The sequence below is a fragment of the Zootermopsis nevadensis genome, unplaced genomic scaffold, assembly GCF_977971745.1.
Source record: "Zootermopsis nevadensis isolate Lab colony 2312 unplaced genomic scaffold, Znev_1.0 Znev_ptg000004l, whole genome shotgun sequence".
Classification (NCBI taxonomy): domain Eukaryota; kingdom Metazoa; phylum Arthropoda; class Insecta; order Blattodea; family Termopsidae; genus Zootermopsis; species Zootermopsis nevadensis.
In genome coordinates, this window is record NW_028259136.1 from 4,082,374 (window position 1) to 4,099,764 (window position 17,391).

The 17,391-nt window shown below is 34.5% G+C and overlaps 3 protein-coding genes across 18 annotated transcripts in view; all 3 read left to right on the forward strand.

Moving 5' to 3' along the window:
* Fak (protein tyrosine kinase 2 Fak) overlaps nucleotides 1–6,741 on the forward strand; it is a 93,935-nt gene extending 87,194 nt beyond the window's left edge. For all 15 annotated transcript variants that reach the window (XM_022071100.1, XM_087342911.1, XM_087342910.1 and 12 more), the window contains 3 exons: nucleotides 206–330; nucleotides 1,005–1,111; nucleotides 1,797–6,741. In XM_022071100.1, coding sequence (XP_021926792.1) covers nucleotides 206–330; nucleotides 1,005–1,111; nucleotides 1,797–2,214 — 650 coding nt within the window. In that variant the 3' untranslated portion in view covers nucleotides 2,215–6,741. The remainder of the gene's footprint in view (nucleotides 1–205; nucleotides 331–1,004; nucleotides 1,112–1,796) is intronic.
* Nucleotides 6,742–7,568: 827 nt separating this feature from the next.
* On the forward strand, nucleotides 7,569–11,683 carry bcn92 (LYR motif-containing protein bcn92). Its single transcript, XM_087342915.1, has 3 exons — nucleotides 7,569–7,629; nucleotides 8,238–8,358; nucleotides 9,056–11,683. Exons 1-3 carry the CDS (start codon nucleotides 7,625–7,627, stop codon nucleotides 9,173–9,175), a joined length of 246 nt encoding a protein of 81 aa, XP_087199041.1. The 5' UTR covers nucleotides 7,569–7,624; the 3' UTR covers nucleotides 9,176–11,683.
* A 2,496-nt stretch (nucleotides 11,684–14,179) lies between these two features.
* TfAP-2 (transcription factor AP-2) overlaps nucleotides 14,180–17,391 on the forward strand; it is a 470,810-nt gene continuing 467,598 nt past the window's right edge. For both annotated transcript variants that reach the window (XM_087342922.1, XM_087342926.1), the window contains exon 1: nucleotides 14,180–14,414. The gene's annotated coding sequence lies outside the window, so the exon portion shown is untranslated. The remainder of the gene's footprint in view (nucleotides 14,415–17,391) is intronic.

Here is a 17,391-nt window from a genome sequence, read left to right on the forward strand (position 1 = left end):
ATATCATGTATACCACATACATTGAACAGTTTCCAATGGAGTATTCATATAATTTTACAAATATTGATCGCTCTAAAATATTGCAGTCTTTATTGTGACTAAGCAATCCAAAGTATTTCACTAATTAAAATGAACCATTTGTTTATTGTTACAGTTTTAATTGTTTTGGGATTTTGATGTGAATGAGAAAATATATTGTTACCAGGTGTTCAGCAGAGTCAGGTGGATCAGTACCTGGAACTAGTTCGACGTGTGGGCATTGAACTACGGGCACTGCTCTCTAGTGTGGATACTCTTGTTCCTATCTTTCCAGTCTCAGCTCACAGAGAGGTATGGACCTGTAAACCGGTTGATTCAAACAATTAGAATGTTGTGCCATTAGTCACGAATTATTTCACTTGTTCTGAATACATCACAAGACATTGCTTAACGATATTCTCAGAGAAGAGACTGGAAAACTGCATGCAAAAGTCATTGCTGCAGATAGTCCTGTCTCTATCTGTCTCTGTCTCTGTCTCTCAAGTAGATTGCTGTCAACAGTTCATAGTTGCCCTCTACAATGTTTTATTTTTATTGAATATTTGCATACAGCACCTTAAGTGGACATGTAATAGGAAGATTGTATCAGTCTGCTCTTCTTTCCATATTTTGCCTTTGAAAATATGTAACTGTATTTGATTAAATTTGCTGTGGGGGATCTATACTAAAAGTCAGTGAATTTCATTGTATTCCATATTGACAAATATAACCTCTTTAATTTCTAAGAAGCTCTCATGTCATACTATTAAATTTCTCATAAATACTTCATCATGTAATCATGAAATACAGGTCTTATTGATTTTTATAGTGTTTATTTTAAATATTTTGAATATGGTGTATTATTTAATGAAACACAATGTCCATATCGTGAGACTGCAGTCATTAGATGAACAGGCATGATTATTCAGATCGTAGTGATGTGAAAATGTGGCTTTCTACATAACGCTTGCTGAAATGTGTTGCAGGTGGAGATGGCACACAAAGTGCTGAGTAAGGACATGGGTGAACTAGTCAATGCCATGAAATTAGCACAGAACTACAGCTGTACTACTTTGGATGCTGAGTATAGAAAGTAAGTACTCGGTTTCTGTTTCACAAACACTTTCATATAATAACTGAGAAATAAGATTCAGCACACAAATAACTAACTGAGAACACTTGTTCTGTTGATAAATAAGCCTTGAAAGAGGTAACATATGGAAAATTAGTTCTGCTCCTTCGTAACTGGCTAAAGCTTTTTCACCACATACTTTCAGAATATAAAAGATAGACCATTTTTGTTAAACATGTTATACCATTCTACTGAATACTTACATGGTGTTAGGTCTCATTCATTATAAAACATCTGTACTTGAGCCATGTGGAGTGATCCAACAGAAAATATACAGTCTTACACTGCTTTATTCTCTCTAATTATAAATTTGATTCCATATTTTAAGTGTTTTTCTTTCACATATTACATTTTCCCCATTCAGCATAAAAAGAATATTCTTTATGCAATAAATAATTAATAAACCAACATTACATTCTTCTCACAATCCACTCACTACTCTACAAATTCTGGTAACCACACGCTTTCTTCTTAATACTGAACAGCAAGCATGGAACTTGCTGCTTATCTTTTTGACATGATTTTGAGAAATGCTATTCTGGATCTTTAGTGGTCATATAAGGACAATTGTACACAAAGGAGAAATGTGATGAATCAGTGCAGATATCAGTGTAACTACCACATAATTGTATCTTTTCTTTTTTAGGGGAATGTTATCAGCTGCACATATTTTGGCAATGGATGCTAAGAACTTGCTCGATGTAATTGACTCTATTCGAATCCGTTACCCAGATGTAAACACCTACATCTGCACAGGTGTACCTGTACAAACTGTTGAAAATGATGTAGGTGAAGTTCAGCGAGAAGTAAGGCCAGCATTGCATGAAGCTCCATCCACCATCACACAGGATACACCATCATTTGGAAGTCTGGAACGACAGAGAAAATTGGCTGTGCCAAGTTTAGCAGTATCCAACGTAATGGTTCAGCAACCCATATATAGTGCAGCCACTAAACCACTATTATCATCTACTGCATCAGCTGTCCCCATCATGCAAAAGCCTGCAAATAAACTGAGCAGTGGGGCTGGGTCATTAGCATCATCTAACCCAACAGATAGCTAGCAAGAATATGTGATCATATTTGTAAAATACCAAAATAGATTCATCTTTATTATACTTAGTTTGGAAAAGTATCTAAGTAATATAAACAACGTAAGAAATATCCACACAGTGTTATAGATAGCACAGTTTCTTTTAAAAAATAATAATGTAAATTTTGCGTTGCTGAATGCTCATTTCACACCGATACAAATTATTGTAATTTTTTGTTCCAGATGGACTGATAAATGGTACCATATTTTATTTTATTTTACTTATTTTTTAATGTTGACATAAGTATTGCCAACTAATTCATGTTTCTGTCTCTTCAGTTTTCTTTATTTTGTGTACAGTTTATTGATAGCTGAGGATTTGTAATATCACAGTCAATTTAACACATTTTGTTGTTGAAAGTAACATGTCAGGTACATGTTAATTATTTGTCCATTTTCTGTAAACAACAGTGTACCAATACTAAGTCAGGCATGTCAAACTTGGAACACGCTAAAAGCCTTTGGGTGATCTGTCAATTTCATTGGGGCTATATACCGAACAAAATTATATGATATTGGACATGTATGATAATGTGCGAGATTATTGTATTCAAGATGATGACGGAAGGGGCAGACTAAGTTACTAGCATGAGGAACACAAAGATACACATACACAGGGACCTGAACAAATGAATCATGGACTCGGATCAACAATCTGCATGTCTTTCTCCTAGTCTCATATTATTATTATTCTTTAAACAGTCCACACTCATATTTGTTTCTAACATCAGCCATTGAATGTTGCCATGAGTAGTCGGCTCTCGTGCATCATGTGTGGGGAAAAGTTTGAATTTTGGCTGGGTGATGCTTTTGTAGTTTCCTGTGTCCTGCCAGCTTCGTATTTATTCCTATGAAACCATTTCTCATTTCGGAATGTATATTTTCAGCAGCTGATAACAGCACCATTACATAAATTAAATAATCAGACATTAACATCAGTGGTAAATATGATTTAATTGAATGGCTATGTTATTTCATCAGTTTTCAGTCATTCATAACTTGTTAAAATCAAATATAAATTTATATGAATATGATTTGGAAAAAAATGCATATATTTTAGCAAAATTCCAAAATTATTCATTGAATGTTGTTGACTCTTCCACAGCTTCCATTATTTGTTTATTCTTTATGTTGGTGTTATTGACTGGAAGGATTTGAAAGTAAAACATGTTGACCTATGTTGGCTTTAAATCATACCAAGTTTTGTTAATATTGCTCAGCTGCTTCAATACGTATCTTTTAGTAACTGGATTTTGGGCCCCCCATGATTTTATTTGTGGATTAGGCCACTTCTGCAACTGGAATTCCACATGAACGGGAGGACGTACTAGGATCTTAAACTTCTACCAGACTACATGGCACAACAATCCAGAAGACAGTCATCTTCAGACTCACCACTATGAAAACCTCAAATCCTACATCTGGAAGACTACTCAGAATCATAACCCAGAAGAACAGGGTCCACAGTTTCACTGCTGTGAAAACCTTGAATCTCATGTTTATGAACATTTTGTATATTTTTTATACCCCCCTTATAATTTTGCATGATGTTTAGTTTCAAAGTTGTATTGTAGTTCGCATCTGATTGTCTTTTAGATAGGTGTAAAGAAATATGAAATAATTAAATAATAATGGCAAAATTTAAATGCCTGTGTGCAGGAAATTAATATTTCACTCATGACAGAACATTTCTTCCAGAAGAATTTGATTCCACGCAATCTCCGATTATACGCCACTCTCACTAGTTAATGAATGCAAAAAAAGAGATGCAGGTAATGAGATCACTTTATCGTTTAGAATTTAAGTGGAAAAATTTAGATTTACATACTGAATAAATTTGTTTGTAATGGTATTTGTAGGTTCACTTGTATATGACTGACAACCTGATTTGTTGGAACTTGTTGATAGTTCAGACAAGGGTGTCATTCATTGTTAATAATGTGATGGGCCCCATTCAGAATCAGATAATTTAGCTAAAATATTTTCCAAAATATGACCTGCTAAGTGCACTATGTTAAGAGAAATAGTAATAATTGGTGTAGGTAAAAGGTTCTGATGGAGTTGGAACCAAGAAATGCCATGTATATAACATGGTACAATAAACTTACGAATATTTGTGTGTTCTTATTGTTTGACATTCCTGATTTTAAAAGTCTACTAGCTGCTACCTGTAGTACTCACTGAATATATGTACTGTAACAAAATTATAGACATGCATTTATATGATTTTCTTATGTGATATTATGTTGTAATTTGTAGTGTCAAACATCAGTCCTATAAGCAGTATGTGGCTTTTGAATGAAGTACTACTACATTTTAATACGTTACCAGAGACTTGTCCCTGCAATTAATGTGAAAACAAAAGAAACTATGATCATTGGTTAAAGATATTCTGTTTTAATGTTTTCTCATCTGGCGTTTGTTTAGTTATGTGAAGAAATTTATTTACAGGGTCCTTTTTATAGGTTATGTTCATCTTCCTAAGGCTTGCTGTTATCCATATAGAAACATGTATTTAGCAGAAACATATACGCATGGCACTGTGGTGGTCACATTAAAATTTTATGTGTTCCAAATTTATCTCTTTTGCACACTCCTCACATTAGTCTTTTTAAAAAATTAAATTTGAAGTTTCAGATTTTAGACCTTTATTGTATGAGCGAATATGGGATTTAAACCCCCATATTATGAGATCATGCTTAAGCTGTGACACATAAGTCATAAGGGTTAAGTTACTGGAATGCTTTCTGGCAGTTCCTTTGTTATTCAGAGAAACATTTATGATTTGTTGAGACTTTGACCTTTATTTCTGGGCAAGTTTGGAACAAAGATATCAAAGTATGATTTGAGGTTCTGATTGCAATGTGAATACAGATGATAATCTTATCATTCCATGTAAGCTAAAGTTAGCCAAAATAATGGATGCAGAATGTTTTTGTGAAAACTAAGCATACAGTTAAAATACTAAGAGATATAAACATTTTCACACCATCCCACACGTTTTGTGTGATTTGAATACTTAAACCATTTACCCCTAAATATAAGCATATTTATGTTTTTATACATTCTTTGAAGTGCAGAAAATGATATAAAGATGGGGAGACCAATTATGCTTGTTTGTCCACAATTTTTTTTTTTGCATGTTTCATCTTAAAATATATAAACAGATTCTGTCCATGCTTTATGCATTCTTTGGATAAACTAAAAATTACCTCATAATTGGGAGGTAATATTTGTATGTGTGGGCATATTTTCCAGGCAAAAGTTATAGATTTGAAATACATAAATATTTTATGGTATGCACATATTTTTCATTTCTTGTATCCCTTTTGAAGAATATAATAAAATATCTGTATAGAAAATGCTTATGACAGTTGCATTGTCTGTGGCTGTTCTAATGATAATTTTAAATGCCTGCGACTACTGGTGTTTACTTTTTCTAATTTTGCAACATTAAAGAAGAATGAGTGAGTTTAATTGTGTAAAACATTTTCAGTTATAATCTTTGTCCATTCGGTACCATGTGCTGACATCAATTGAAGTTTTGTGCAAGTGTAGCATGCTTTTTCAGTGATGCTGTCCAGTGCAGCTGTGATTTATGAATAAAACCTATCTTACTTCAGTGTTATGACATACACCAGACAGAGATCTAGCTCGTACTGGGGGCTATTTCCCAAAGGGTAAAGTAGCCGGTTCATGAAGCTGAATATTCACCTCAATCTTGTCATTCCTGGGTTTAAGAATTTGTAGAGTTACACATCCACTTCTTACGTATTCATTGTGTTGTGCTTAAGTAAGTATAGGGACTACTTTACATTTCAAATTACTGCATCTTTTTATGATGACTTTTTTATTATAGATTCTTAATGATTCTGTCATTATGAGGAATATTCCTATGTCATTGTAATTGAAGGTTTTAGAGGATATTAATTCAATTTATCTGATCAGAGGTTGTGTGTAAAAGAGGTAAATTTCCAGTTGAAACCTTGTATCTGGTTTTGTACATGCCTAAATGATGGGATTTTATTTGTGTCCAATTCGTAATAGGATATTGTTCACTTGCAGGAAGACTTGAATCAGTTTGTCGAAACTAGCAGCTGATGTTAAATCAGCCTCATGTTTGTTTCCCACTATAGGGAAGGTCTTCACCTTCAGGTATCTGTGTAGCTTATTTTTGGTAGAATAGCATAAATTTTGCAAGTGTGAGATTGTTTAAATTACCCAATGCTTAGGGTACGGCTGGATGTTCTGTTGGAACTTGGAGTAGAGTGTAAATGTGTGTGAATTTTCCATTGTGAATTTAAGATATTTTTGCCAGCAGTATTTATATACATATATATTATAGATATTTTACTTCCCCATTCTTATGGCAAAGAATGAGCAAGTTATAGAAGAAAATGCCATAATGCTCATAAATTTCATTTGTTGTATATTATGTATACTGACTTAATAAATGTGAATATCACACTTATTATCAATAAAAACCTTATTTACCAAATTGTGTTTCATAAGTGTGTCAGCATTTTAAATGTGTCCATACATTTATTTATAAATTTTTTATAAAATATTGTGAGAATACTAAGTATCAGTATTTCTGAGAATTGCCTGTCATAACCAAATCTTGTACTAGAACCAGAAATTACATGCTGGAGACCATTGGACATGGTCTGAGCCAGTTCAGTCCTATTCACAAGGTCTTCGCTATGTTTTTAATTTTTATGTTCTTCAAGAAGTTTCTTCATAAAAATTTCCCATATCCAATCCAGTGTAACGTCTTAAATTTTACCACACCAGCAACACTAATGGATCAAAATTATGAAGTTTCTTATTGTGTAATGCCTTCTCCATAATAAATTGTTTGAGTATGTGGTGGTGTTGGGAATGATGGTAACAAATCAAAATTGCTTTCATGCATGAATAAAAAGCAGATTGAATTTGTGAAATGCTTGTAATTCAGAATGTATGCCTTACTGTCTGCTGTCTAAAACTATAAAGATTAAAATATGCAAAACTATAATTTTACGTATTCCCTTGTATTGGGTTTGAAACTTGGACTCTTATGCTAAGAGAAGAACACTGATTGACGGTGTTTGAGAAAGTGCTAAGAGAACAGGAGGGTGAAAAAAATTGCATCATGAGGAGCTTTATAATGTGTAAACCAAATATTATGTTTAGCAAATTAAGGAGCAGTTTGTGTATTTGATATTAAAGGGGGCATGCTTCAATAAATTGTACGCCGTATTGTCCGAACGGACAGACTTCGGCCCATGCAATTGCGGGCACAACCATCGTACCTGATTAGAGAGGTGTTGTCAAGAGATGGCGGTGAATGCCATGTTAACGTGTGCTGCTGTGGTGGAAGTAATTGTAATTATTTTTATATGGTGTAAGTACAAGCGTTTGTGAACTAATGGTCACATGGTAAAAAGGTTCATTAAAAACGAACTCCGAAACTTGCAGTTTTTCTTCGTTGATATTTACTCTAATTCTGATTATGTATCTACACCACTGTCATAAGACAGAACACTAATAATAAAATAAACTTAGAAGCACATGCTTACATTGCCTGCGGAGACGGTGTATGTGTGACCGGCTGAATACTGTACTTGTGATATGGCAATTTCAAAGAATCATGTTTTGAAATTGTATAAAACAATGTTGCGCGAATCCGAGAAGTTTTCTTCGTACAATTACAGGTTATTTGTGAACATGATTATTTTATGCTATATAATAACATTTCAAATCCCAGAATAACACAATATTGCTTTGAAATGAGGTTATGTTTATTAACCTAGAGGCTGGTTAAAGTTATAAATACAGGAATTATCAGGTAACACCGAAGTAATCAGATACAGTTCGGGACATATTTCATTGGTGAATATACATCGAGGTTTCTAGATCAGGATATATAGTACATATATCATAATTGTACATTTGTTACTGGCAGTTTATACCTCTGGTATTCTTTTTTTAAATCTTATGTTTTTCTTTCAGGTTATATGCTTTAAGACGAGTTCGGGACACGTTTAAAGATGGTAAATCTCTTACTGATTCTACAGAAATTACAGAAGCTGTTCATAAGGCAGAAGAAACTTTAGAAATAATCAAACGGCAGGTTAGTTACAGTGACACATTTTTAAAAGTCTTCGTATTTCGGCCACAAGTTATGATAAAGAATATCGGTTAGTCAAAAGTCAACATATCTGACATTTTTTAAATTAAAAACGGTTTTGTAATATTGAAACAATTGTATACATTACATCATATGTCATGATCTACATGATATAAGCGAAATTATTTTGTATTTTTCTGTTTATAGGCTGTATGTGTAAGTATATAAATCTCTTAAATGTCCATACAGTTTTTTGTTTGTGATCAAAACGATGATGAAATAATATATATTACAGAAATTTGTTATATGTTGATGTACTGATGGAAAAATTGTGTCATAGGAGAAAAGCGTGTCACTAGTTACAAGTCTACATCTTTATAGAGAGATCACTCATTGAATGGGATTTTGAGATATTACAAGTTACTGAAATATATGACAGCATCTAACTTTTACTAAACCAAATTATTACCCGGAAGATGTGGCAAGCCATGTAATTTTACTGAAACAGAACCAAACAGTGCATATACCTCCAGTCTGAATAATATGTAGGCAATAATGAGTTCAGACTAGCTCAAAATATGCTTCATTTGATGTGTTATTGTCCTTATAATTATTTTTACATAAATATTCAAAGAATTAGTTATAACATAACTTGTTTTTAATACCCAAAATAATACTTATAACTTTGTAACTGTTCTAGGTTGTAGTAGGAAATCTTTACGCAGCAGAGAAGCTTGTGATTGAAAAGAAAGCAGAGAAGGAACTGACATCTAGGCAAGGAATAAGAGAGTCATGCTTGGATGGTGATAGGAATACTTAGAATGTGATACATGGTCTGTGAGTTCTGCTGGCTTTGGCACACTCGGAAATTAAACTGCGGGATTGATAGGCAAGGAGTAGAGGTTTGGAATGGTGCCGTAAAAGACACTTTCAATTAGTTCTGTACATATTGTAATGAGATTTTGAAGGGTGTGTAATTTAATATCAGTTTTGTATATTTAGCTTGTGTATTTCTCATAGTTCTAAGGCTGTGTTATTTGCACTTGTCACATTTTACTAGGTCTTTAGATGCAACAAAATTCACCTGTTGCTTGTTTTGAGACCTTCTTAGGAGATCTTGGCAAAATTTGAAACATGCACGATTTAGTGTTCTTGTCAGTCTTCTGGTATATACAGGTTTAAATGTGCAAACTGTTATTGATTTATCCATTAAATTAATGGGGAGATAAACATAGCAGCAAAGCTGTTACCCACTCTCTTAGTAGTTTGTCTTTTGTTCATGGTTTTCTTAAATTTCTGATTTAGCAGATTATTTAGTGCTGAAAATTCTTCATGTTCTAGTTTAGTATTTGCTAAAAATTTAAAATAGCATTGGCTGAGATCTGTAACTGTAGTGAAGCAATCATGATTCATGCCCTTTCCTTTCAACTTGGAACTGCATGCCACGTTGCTCCAGCACATTTATTTTTAGGGTTACGCCTCTTATTGCAGTAAATAGTTCTTTGTATTCACAGCAGCATTGGTTGCTTTTAAAGTATTTGTAGATTAATATCTTGAAGTTTTAATAGTTAGCACTTCATGGTGTAATTTATAAATTGTTAATTAATTCTGGTTGTTGAAGTATGACTCAGTAAACAGTTGACTTGTGCTGAAACCAACTAAATTGATAACGCATCCTATGACGAACCCTCTCATGTGTAACAGTCTGCATTTTGGTGATAAGAAACTGTCAGATATTTATTACTCTGCTGTAATACTTTGCCAGTCTTTATAATTTTATGTTATTGTTATTACATTTGTGTTCGGCTAGTTGTATAAAGGTAACTCAAAATTGGATAACTATTCCAAAAATTGTGTTGGTACCTCTCGTACATGCTTTTCACTCGATGTGGCTGAGATATGGTCTTTGTGTGTTGTGAGATTATTTATTTTTTATAGATTGCGATGAAAATTGTTTGTTGTATTATTAAACTTTGCATACCGTGGTTTCATGATCAAATTGTACACGTGCTTATGCTAGACTGTTCATGAAGCAGTTTGAGGAAAAGTATATGTTGTTATTTATAAAATTTGTATTTCTTGGGAGCTCTGAGAATTTTGTTTAGGGTAATCAGAAAAGAACTCATTAGTTTCAGAATTTTAAGACTTTGAGATAAATTATGTTGCCCTGACTCCACTTTGTAAGATTTTGAAAGACTGAAGTTGAAGATAACAGATGACCATACCTGGCTTAGCCTGCCTCTATATAAAGAGGGAGGCCATTAATGAAGTTATATTTTCGATTATTTCAGATTTTTAAACTTTGCGGGTTGTCCCGCTGTTGCTTCCAGGTCTTCAGTTTTTCTTTCTGTACTTTTATAAAAAAAAATTATGTGTAATTGTAATATGGAATTTGAACTTGGCTAACAGCGTGACACGCTGGACCTTCCATTAAGTAGATGCCATAAATCTGAATGTGTTGGGAATATAATTCCACTATTACTGTTATACATTGCCTATGTGAAGATGATTATTGAATATTTCTCATTGTTGTTTGACTAAAATTTAACAAAACATTAGGTCTTAAAACTAAGGAGTTCTTTTACTATAACCCAGTATTTCAGTATGAAATTGCTCAAGATAGCAGTTTAATAAGGATATTGTTGATATACTTAAGAATAATGGTATGTATTGAAGTCTTCATGTTTTCAGAGGATTGTTAACTCTCTGGTGTAGGATCACTTTAATTGTCAACGCAAAACAGCCATGTTTGCATGTAACCATTTACTTTTTAAAAATTTCAGTGAAGGTATTCCATTCCTGTTGTCATTCTGAATTAATAGTTTGGTCTGTTGTTCATTGTTTGAAAATTAATAGTCATGTGAGAGTACCAAAAATCATAGGCTATAATGAGCACGTGTAACGTGCTCGTTCATGGTAAGTGAAAGATTTATAGAGAGTGTAAAGTGCTTAATCCCTACACTGAAGGGTGAACATTTGAAGTGGCCAAGTTTTCCGATGTCTTGGAGATCTCCGCTTCGTCCTGAAATCTTCTAAACATCAATAAACTATCACATCACACCAGGGGGGGGAGGTTGTGATGTTACCATCACAAATTTGTTGGTGTTTTACAGAAAAAGTAGGTTCACAAAATTAAGAAATTTTCCTGCGTACATTTTTAAATGAGATTTGCCATATCTTGCCAATATTTGTATATAACTGGACAGTGTCATATTGTCATGGCACTATCTAGACGTATTAATTCAGTGATGCTCTGTTGTTTACGCATTTCAATTGTTAACGTGAAATATTTATTTCATGAAATAAAAGATCAGAGTTTTGGCATGAGGGTGATGCTATGATGTATTGCAAAAGAGAGATTTCAAGTTGTAACCTTTCTTCCCCTATATATGCAAAATTCTTCTCACCCCTTGTCACCCCCTATAAGGCCACTTCGAAAACTTCCTTCACCTTTTCCCCTTCATCAAGTCCTCGAAAGGGCTGTTTTTCCATCAACTCTTTTCTGAATGTTGTGGTCAAAGAATCACCTGCTATCCTTTCCACGCATATAATTTAAAACCATTTCTAAATTTTTTTAAAAATTTTCAAAGGGTTACCATCGACAAAAATTTCAAAATTTATCAAAATTTCCTGATTAACATGCTCAGCAAAATTATTTTGTCATGACGTGTTCGTAAACAATTTTTTCTTCCCCTATTTTCCTCAACCCCGTGTTCATCTACAATTGGATAACAGCCCACTCATCCACTCCACCAATTAGCAGCACCAGATTTAACTCGCCTACCGCCTGCCTTATATAAATCTTCCAAAATTTGCCCAACCATTATGCATTCACCCTGAAGATGGCAACTGCAGTGTTTACCAAAACACTGGATAGTACTTAACATTTGATGCAGCACACCCCTGAAAGCTTAGGAACTAAAGTGTGACATGAGCACCTACGATATGAACACTGTTGACATTGCCGCTAATAATGGAATTTAAATATTCATTAAGGAAATGATACAAACTAAGATTGGTATAAATACAAATCATTTTCAAATGAGGTTATTTCTGAGGAAAATCTTACAGTCTGAAGTACTTCGCTGTGCTTTTCATGTCCTATTTCATTTTACTGTGTAATTAAGTTGTGGAATCAAAGTTTTTGTTCTGCAGGTTGTTTGTTCGTAGAAGCAACAAAATCCCATATCTTGAAGCTCTTTAAGTAGGACAGTTTCCTTAAGAGTTGGCTTGTTTAATTTACAGAAATGTATAAAAGAAAACCAGTCTTGTGCTAACACTTCTTTTGAACTTAACTGCACAGTGTACAAAGGTAATATGTAGAAGAGAGAAAGTCTACAGGGGAGAGAGGTTAGCTTAGGAGGCAAGAGAAAGGGAATCATATTATTATCTAAACCAAGTTTCCACTAAAATTTCCCTTGGGGCTATTTTAAAAACAGTACACCCCAAATGTTCTCAAGTAATTAAAAAGTTTTTATTTTTCTTATTAATGAACTTTTATAAAGAACTTCAAAAGAAAAATGTTTCTTGGTTCTTTTGTAAGTAGGAGTTTAAATAAGGGGCAGAACATCATGAAGAGCTCAAGTTCACTTCTTCTGGATGTCATTGTTCTGAAATTATTGTAGGATGTGAGGTTCTCACAGCGGTCTTCTTGGTTGTCATACTGTGTAGTACCAAAATTTCATAGGGGCATACTATCTCCATCTCCAGGGCTGAACTTCAGCCCTGAAAATGGAGACAGTATGTTCTTCTGAAATTAAATTGTTGTGTAAGTGGAAGACACCCTGCATTGTAGTATATATGAGTATTTTAAAAATTAGATTCATTGGATCTTATTTATGCTGGCCATATGTATCGCAGTGAGTCGTGATTTTCATGTAGTTTAAGAGTGATTTAACAAATTTCTGAAAACAGTCTGTCATTTAAAACACGATATAAAATATGCATTTCATTAAATTATATACATTTAACCTAAAATATCATCAGTGCAGGACAGTATTATAATAATATTTATGATAATTTTCTTACAATTTTATAACTGACATGTATAATTTAGAGATTTAAGAAAAATATGGGTATAGAATTAATTGTGGTTTTCTGTGTTGTGACACTGTATAGCCTTGTAGGTGGTTACTAGTGTTTCAGAGGAACATACCAGTTATATCTTCAGGGTTCAACATCTCAGATATTTCCCTAACCTGTATTTATGTCCACATTATCATCCAAGTTTTCGAGAGTAACGGGGAAAATGTGAACTGCCCTAGTGCTTATAGGTTAGTTTTGTGTGTGGCTACGGACTGGGCGACCGACGTTCGATTCTTGGCATTAGCAGATGATTTTCTTATGTAGCCTCTACATCCTGACCAGCCACCCCATCTAATGCCGAGTTTAAGAATTAATAAGAGCTACACCTCCCAGAAGTGCGTGTAACGGCACAGATTGTTGGTATTATCTGTGAGCATATTCATAGCCGGCCATGGATGAGTGAACAGTTTTTTGTTTCAATGCAGTTTCCCCAAAACAGAATCTAAAAATTAAAATGAAGTAATTTTGTGTAAGAAAACAGAAATTAATAATACTACTTATGTCTGCTTAATTAAGGAACGCATATAATTTCTGAAGTTATCCAGGTTGTAATAGCCTAAATGTTCACGTGCAATAAAGCCGAGAATCCCTTAACAGCAAATGATTATCGTACCATAGTAACGATTATAACAACTTTCATAAGAGCCAAAATCCCTTATCAACTCCAAATGATCACCAACCAATCAACAGCGATTTTTATAGTGGTGATAGTTACAGTTGAGGAACGTCATTTCGTCCATGTTGTGTGCCGAGAATCTTCCGTGTTCGTGGGTGGATATAAGTAATCATGTCTGCTGGAATCTTAGAAATTTAGCGTTATGGTAGTGTTGATTATGTTATGTAAGGAGAAATTAATAATCTGAATATAAAGTAGGCTTTATGTGACGTAATATTTCAGACTTTACTGTGTGGTGTTTAAAATGTTGGGTACGCTACTGTGCTTGGATGCTGTCAACTGTCTGCCACGTTGGCAGGTAAGTACATTTATTTCTAATAGCTAGATGATAAATACTGTTGCTAAATTTGTGAGTAACTTTGCAAATTTTGTACATATATAATATTTTTAAATTTATTTTGTGGCAACTAATTTTGGTAGTTTTGTCGCAATGTAGTTCGGGACAGCGTCAGGATACAGTCACAAGTAGGACGACCTTGCTCCGAAGTTTAATGAAGCTGCTGCCAACCCCATTTAACCAAAGCTAGTTTAACCGAAGATAATGTAACCTAACGCGGGATTGATCCATTCCTTGATTCAATTAAAGTTTTCTCAGTCCTGTCTTGCACTGCAACAAAGTACGATTTTCCATTTTCTCGTTCTGTTCCGCCCGAAAATTCACTTCCTTCAATCCGTCATATAAAGTAAAATAGTTTACAGAGTTGAATTCCCTGATACATCTCTGCCTCTAATCACGATACTTCCATAGCAGGCTACAATACAAATCCCCTATCATTCTACTTCCCATCATCCAATCGTGTGTAACAAATTATGACATAAAACAGGCATTTTCCTCTACTGTCATTATACACACTCAAGCTATTTGCATATTCGTGATTTTATTTCAGTGTTATGAACAGTATTCTATCCGCGGCCAAATTTTAAAGTCTATCAATTACTTGTTCGGGTTTCTTAGTAAATGTGATATAGATAATATGCATTGCATAGATTAATAGTTAAGTATGGCTAATGTATCACCAAAAACGTTCATCAGCCTGATCATATCAAGCCTGTGGATGTAATATCTTCCGTTTATTTAGATGCTACTTCAAGTTTTGTCTTGATTTTTGACTGGTTCGTTGGTCGCCTAGCCAACCCTGCAAGTTAATCAAAAATAATAACAATAATTATTGCAACTGGCCTTATATCTTTTTCGGTGCTTGCAAAAATGTTTTTTTTATATTTATTTTTGGAGTTCTGTTATGAGACTTTATGTTTTCATTGTGGCGCCGAAGGGCTTACTCTACTTGACACTCGTCTTCTTTGCTTGAATTTTATTTCTTCGTAATCACATAGGATAAAACAAAACACGAACGATTATGATAGTAATTACGAAGCTATGTATCTTTCTAAACTTTTCGGTGTTTTCTGTTTGAAAACGTCCGTCGCTAAATATTTGAGTTGAGAAGAAGGGAGGTTTCAAGCGGTACGTCGTGAGTTTTCTTACCTTCCCCTCAGCGGCAAAACACCCCCTCCGCCCCCACTGTCCTTGCCCTTGGCTCCGTAGGAAGCTCCGAGTGTTTTTTTACTCTTAGCGCAATCTGTCCCTGAGGAAGCGGGTTTTATAGAACAGGTATTATCCGGTGCCAGGAGAAGTCTTGTGGGTAGTACGAGCGGCTGTAGAGTGCTCCAGAAGTGGGTTGTGTGCACGAATAGTGTTTCAGGGATCTAGACTTACCTTCAGGAGGTGGCAAGACTTATGCAGTTTCTGTTCTATTCTCTTTGTATGTGTCACCACATATATGTCGTGTTAAATGGAGAATATTTAAAAGAGCGAGGATTTTTAGACAGAATATCCTGTCCTGGGATTCGATATAAGATTTGCTGGGACTTCGAATGCAAACCAGAATCACCATTTAATGATCTGGCTTGCACGATAAGCGTGTATCGAAGTTTTATTTGGTGTTTTAATGAAACTGCGAGGCAGAAGAGCAGTGCGGTTGGGTTGGACACCGTTTCTTGCATCCGTAATGTCAGTATAGCACAAGATTCTCCCCATACTACCTCCACGAACACTGTTGAGAGACTGGTAATATTGGGTCCCAGAGTCGACTAATCCCGTAACAGGAAAATTACAGCATCATCAAAAAATATATTGTGGTTAGTTAAGGGTGCTGTTTATGTTTGAGGGCCTGACTATATAACATTTCCATATTACGTACAGCAAAAAGACAAACTCTGTAAGTATTCGTTACTACCAAAAGCGTTCGTTTTAAGCCACTTTTACTTTAATAAAATGTACTGCAATAATAAAATTGCTTACGTATTTTGTCAATGTTGGGTATGGACACGGGATATATTGTGAACTGAAATAATGAACTCTTTGAAGCCGATATTCGTATAAATAATGTTTAAAAATTTAGCCCGTACCTTAAAGAAAACACAGCACTTCAACATTACAAAGATCAGCTGATTAACGCTGTTCAAAAAAATAATCCACGTTTGCAGTGAAATCGTAAAAAAAACCCAACAAGTACGGAGTGATGGTTAGTGGTTGTTGAAACAAGTGGTACATATATTTACCAATCGCTTTAAAGGGTTATATTGCTTGTTTATTATTACAGTTTTATGAATGTTGGCTACATTCCCGTCGACTAAAGATAAAACTACCGAAAATGCCTTAAAGGTCAGACGAAATAATGAAATCGGTCATTTGGTTAGGCTGTGTTACGAATGTGTATTCCCCGCGGTCATTGTTTTGTCACTTACAGCTGTGGCGCCGTGGTGACAAAGATGTGCTAATCACTGGACCGCGATATCCGATGACTAGTACGATTGATTCACAAGTCTATAGTTACCGTCAGGTGAAAACTTAACACATGTTCTACTTTTATTCAGGACGAGTATATAAGAGCTTCATACGCCTGCTTCTAATGTAAAAGGCATTTTCCGTAAAATTTCGTCCATTTACCACATTCACAGAATTATAACAATTTTCTGATCAAGCGCACACTTATATAATCAGCCTTTATAAATCACGGGTGGTTTCAGGACGAGTTCGTAAGGACTAAGATGAGGTATGAGTGGTTCTGTGATGAATGAGCAGGGTTGTTAGGGGTGTGGGTACTGGTCGGCTGCGGCACGCCATTAAATAGTCGTCTCGCGCACACCCTGTTATTTAAGTTCCTTAAATTAAATTCCGCCAGAAAAAGTAGGAAACGTTTCTGGATCTTTGTAAGGTACGTCAATTATATTAATCCTGACTTGCAGAAATCTCTAGTCTCTCTAGAAGACTT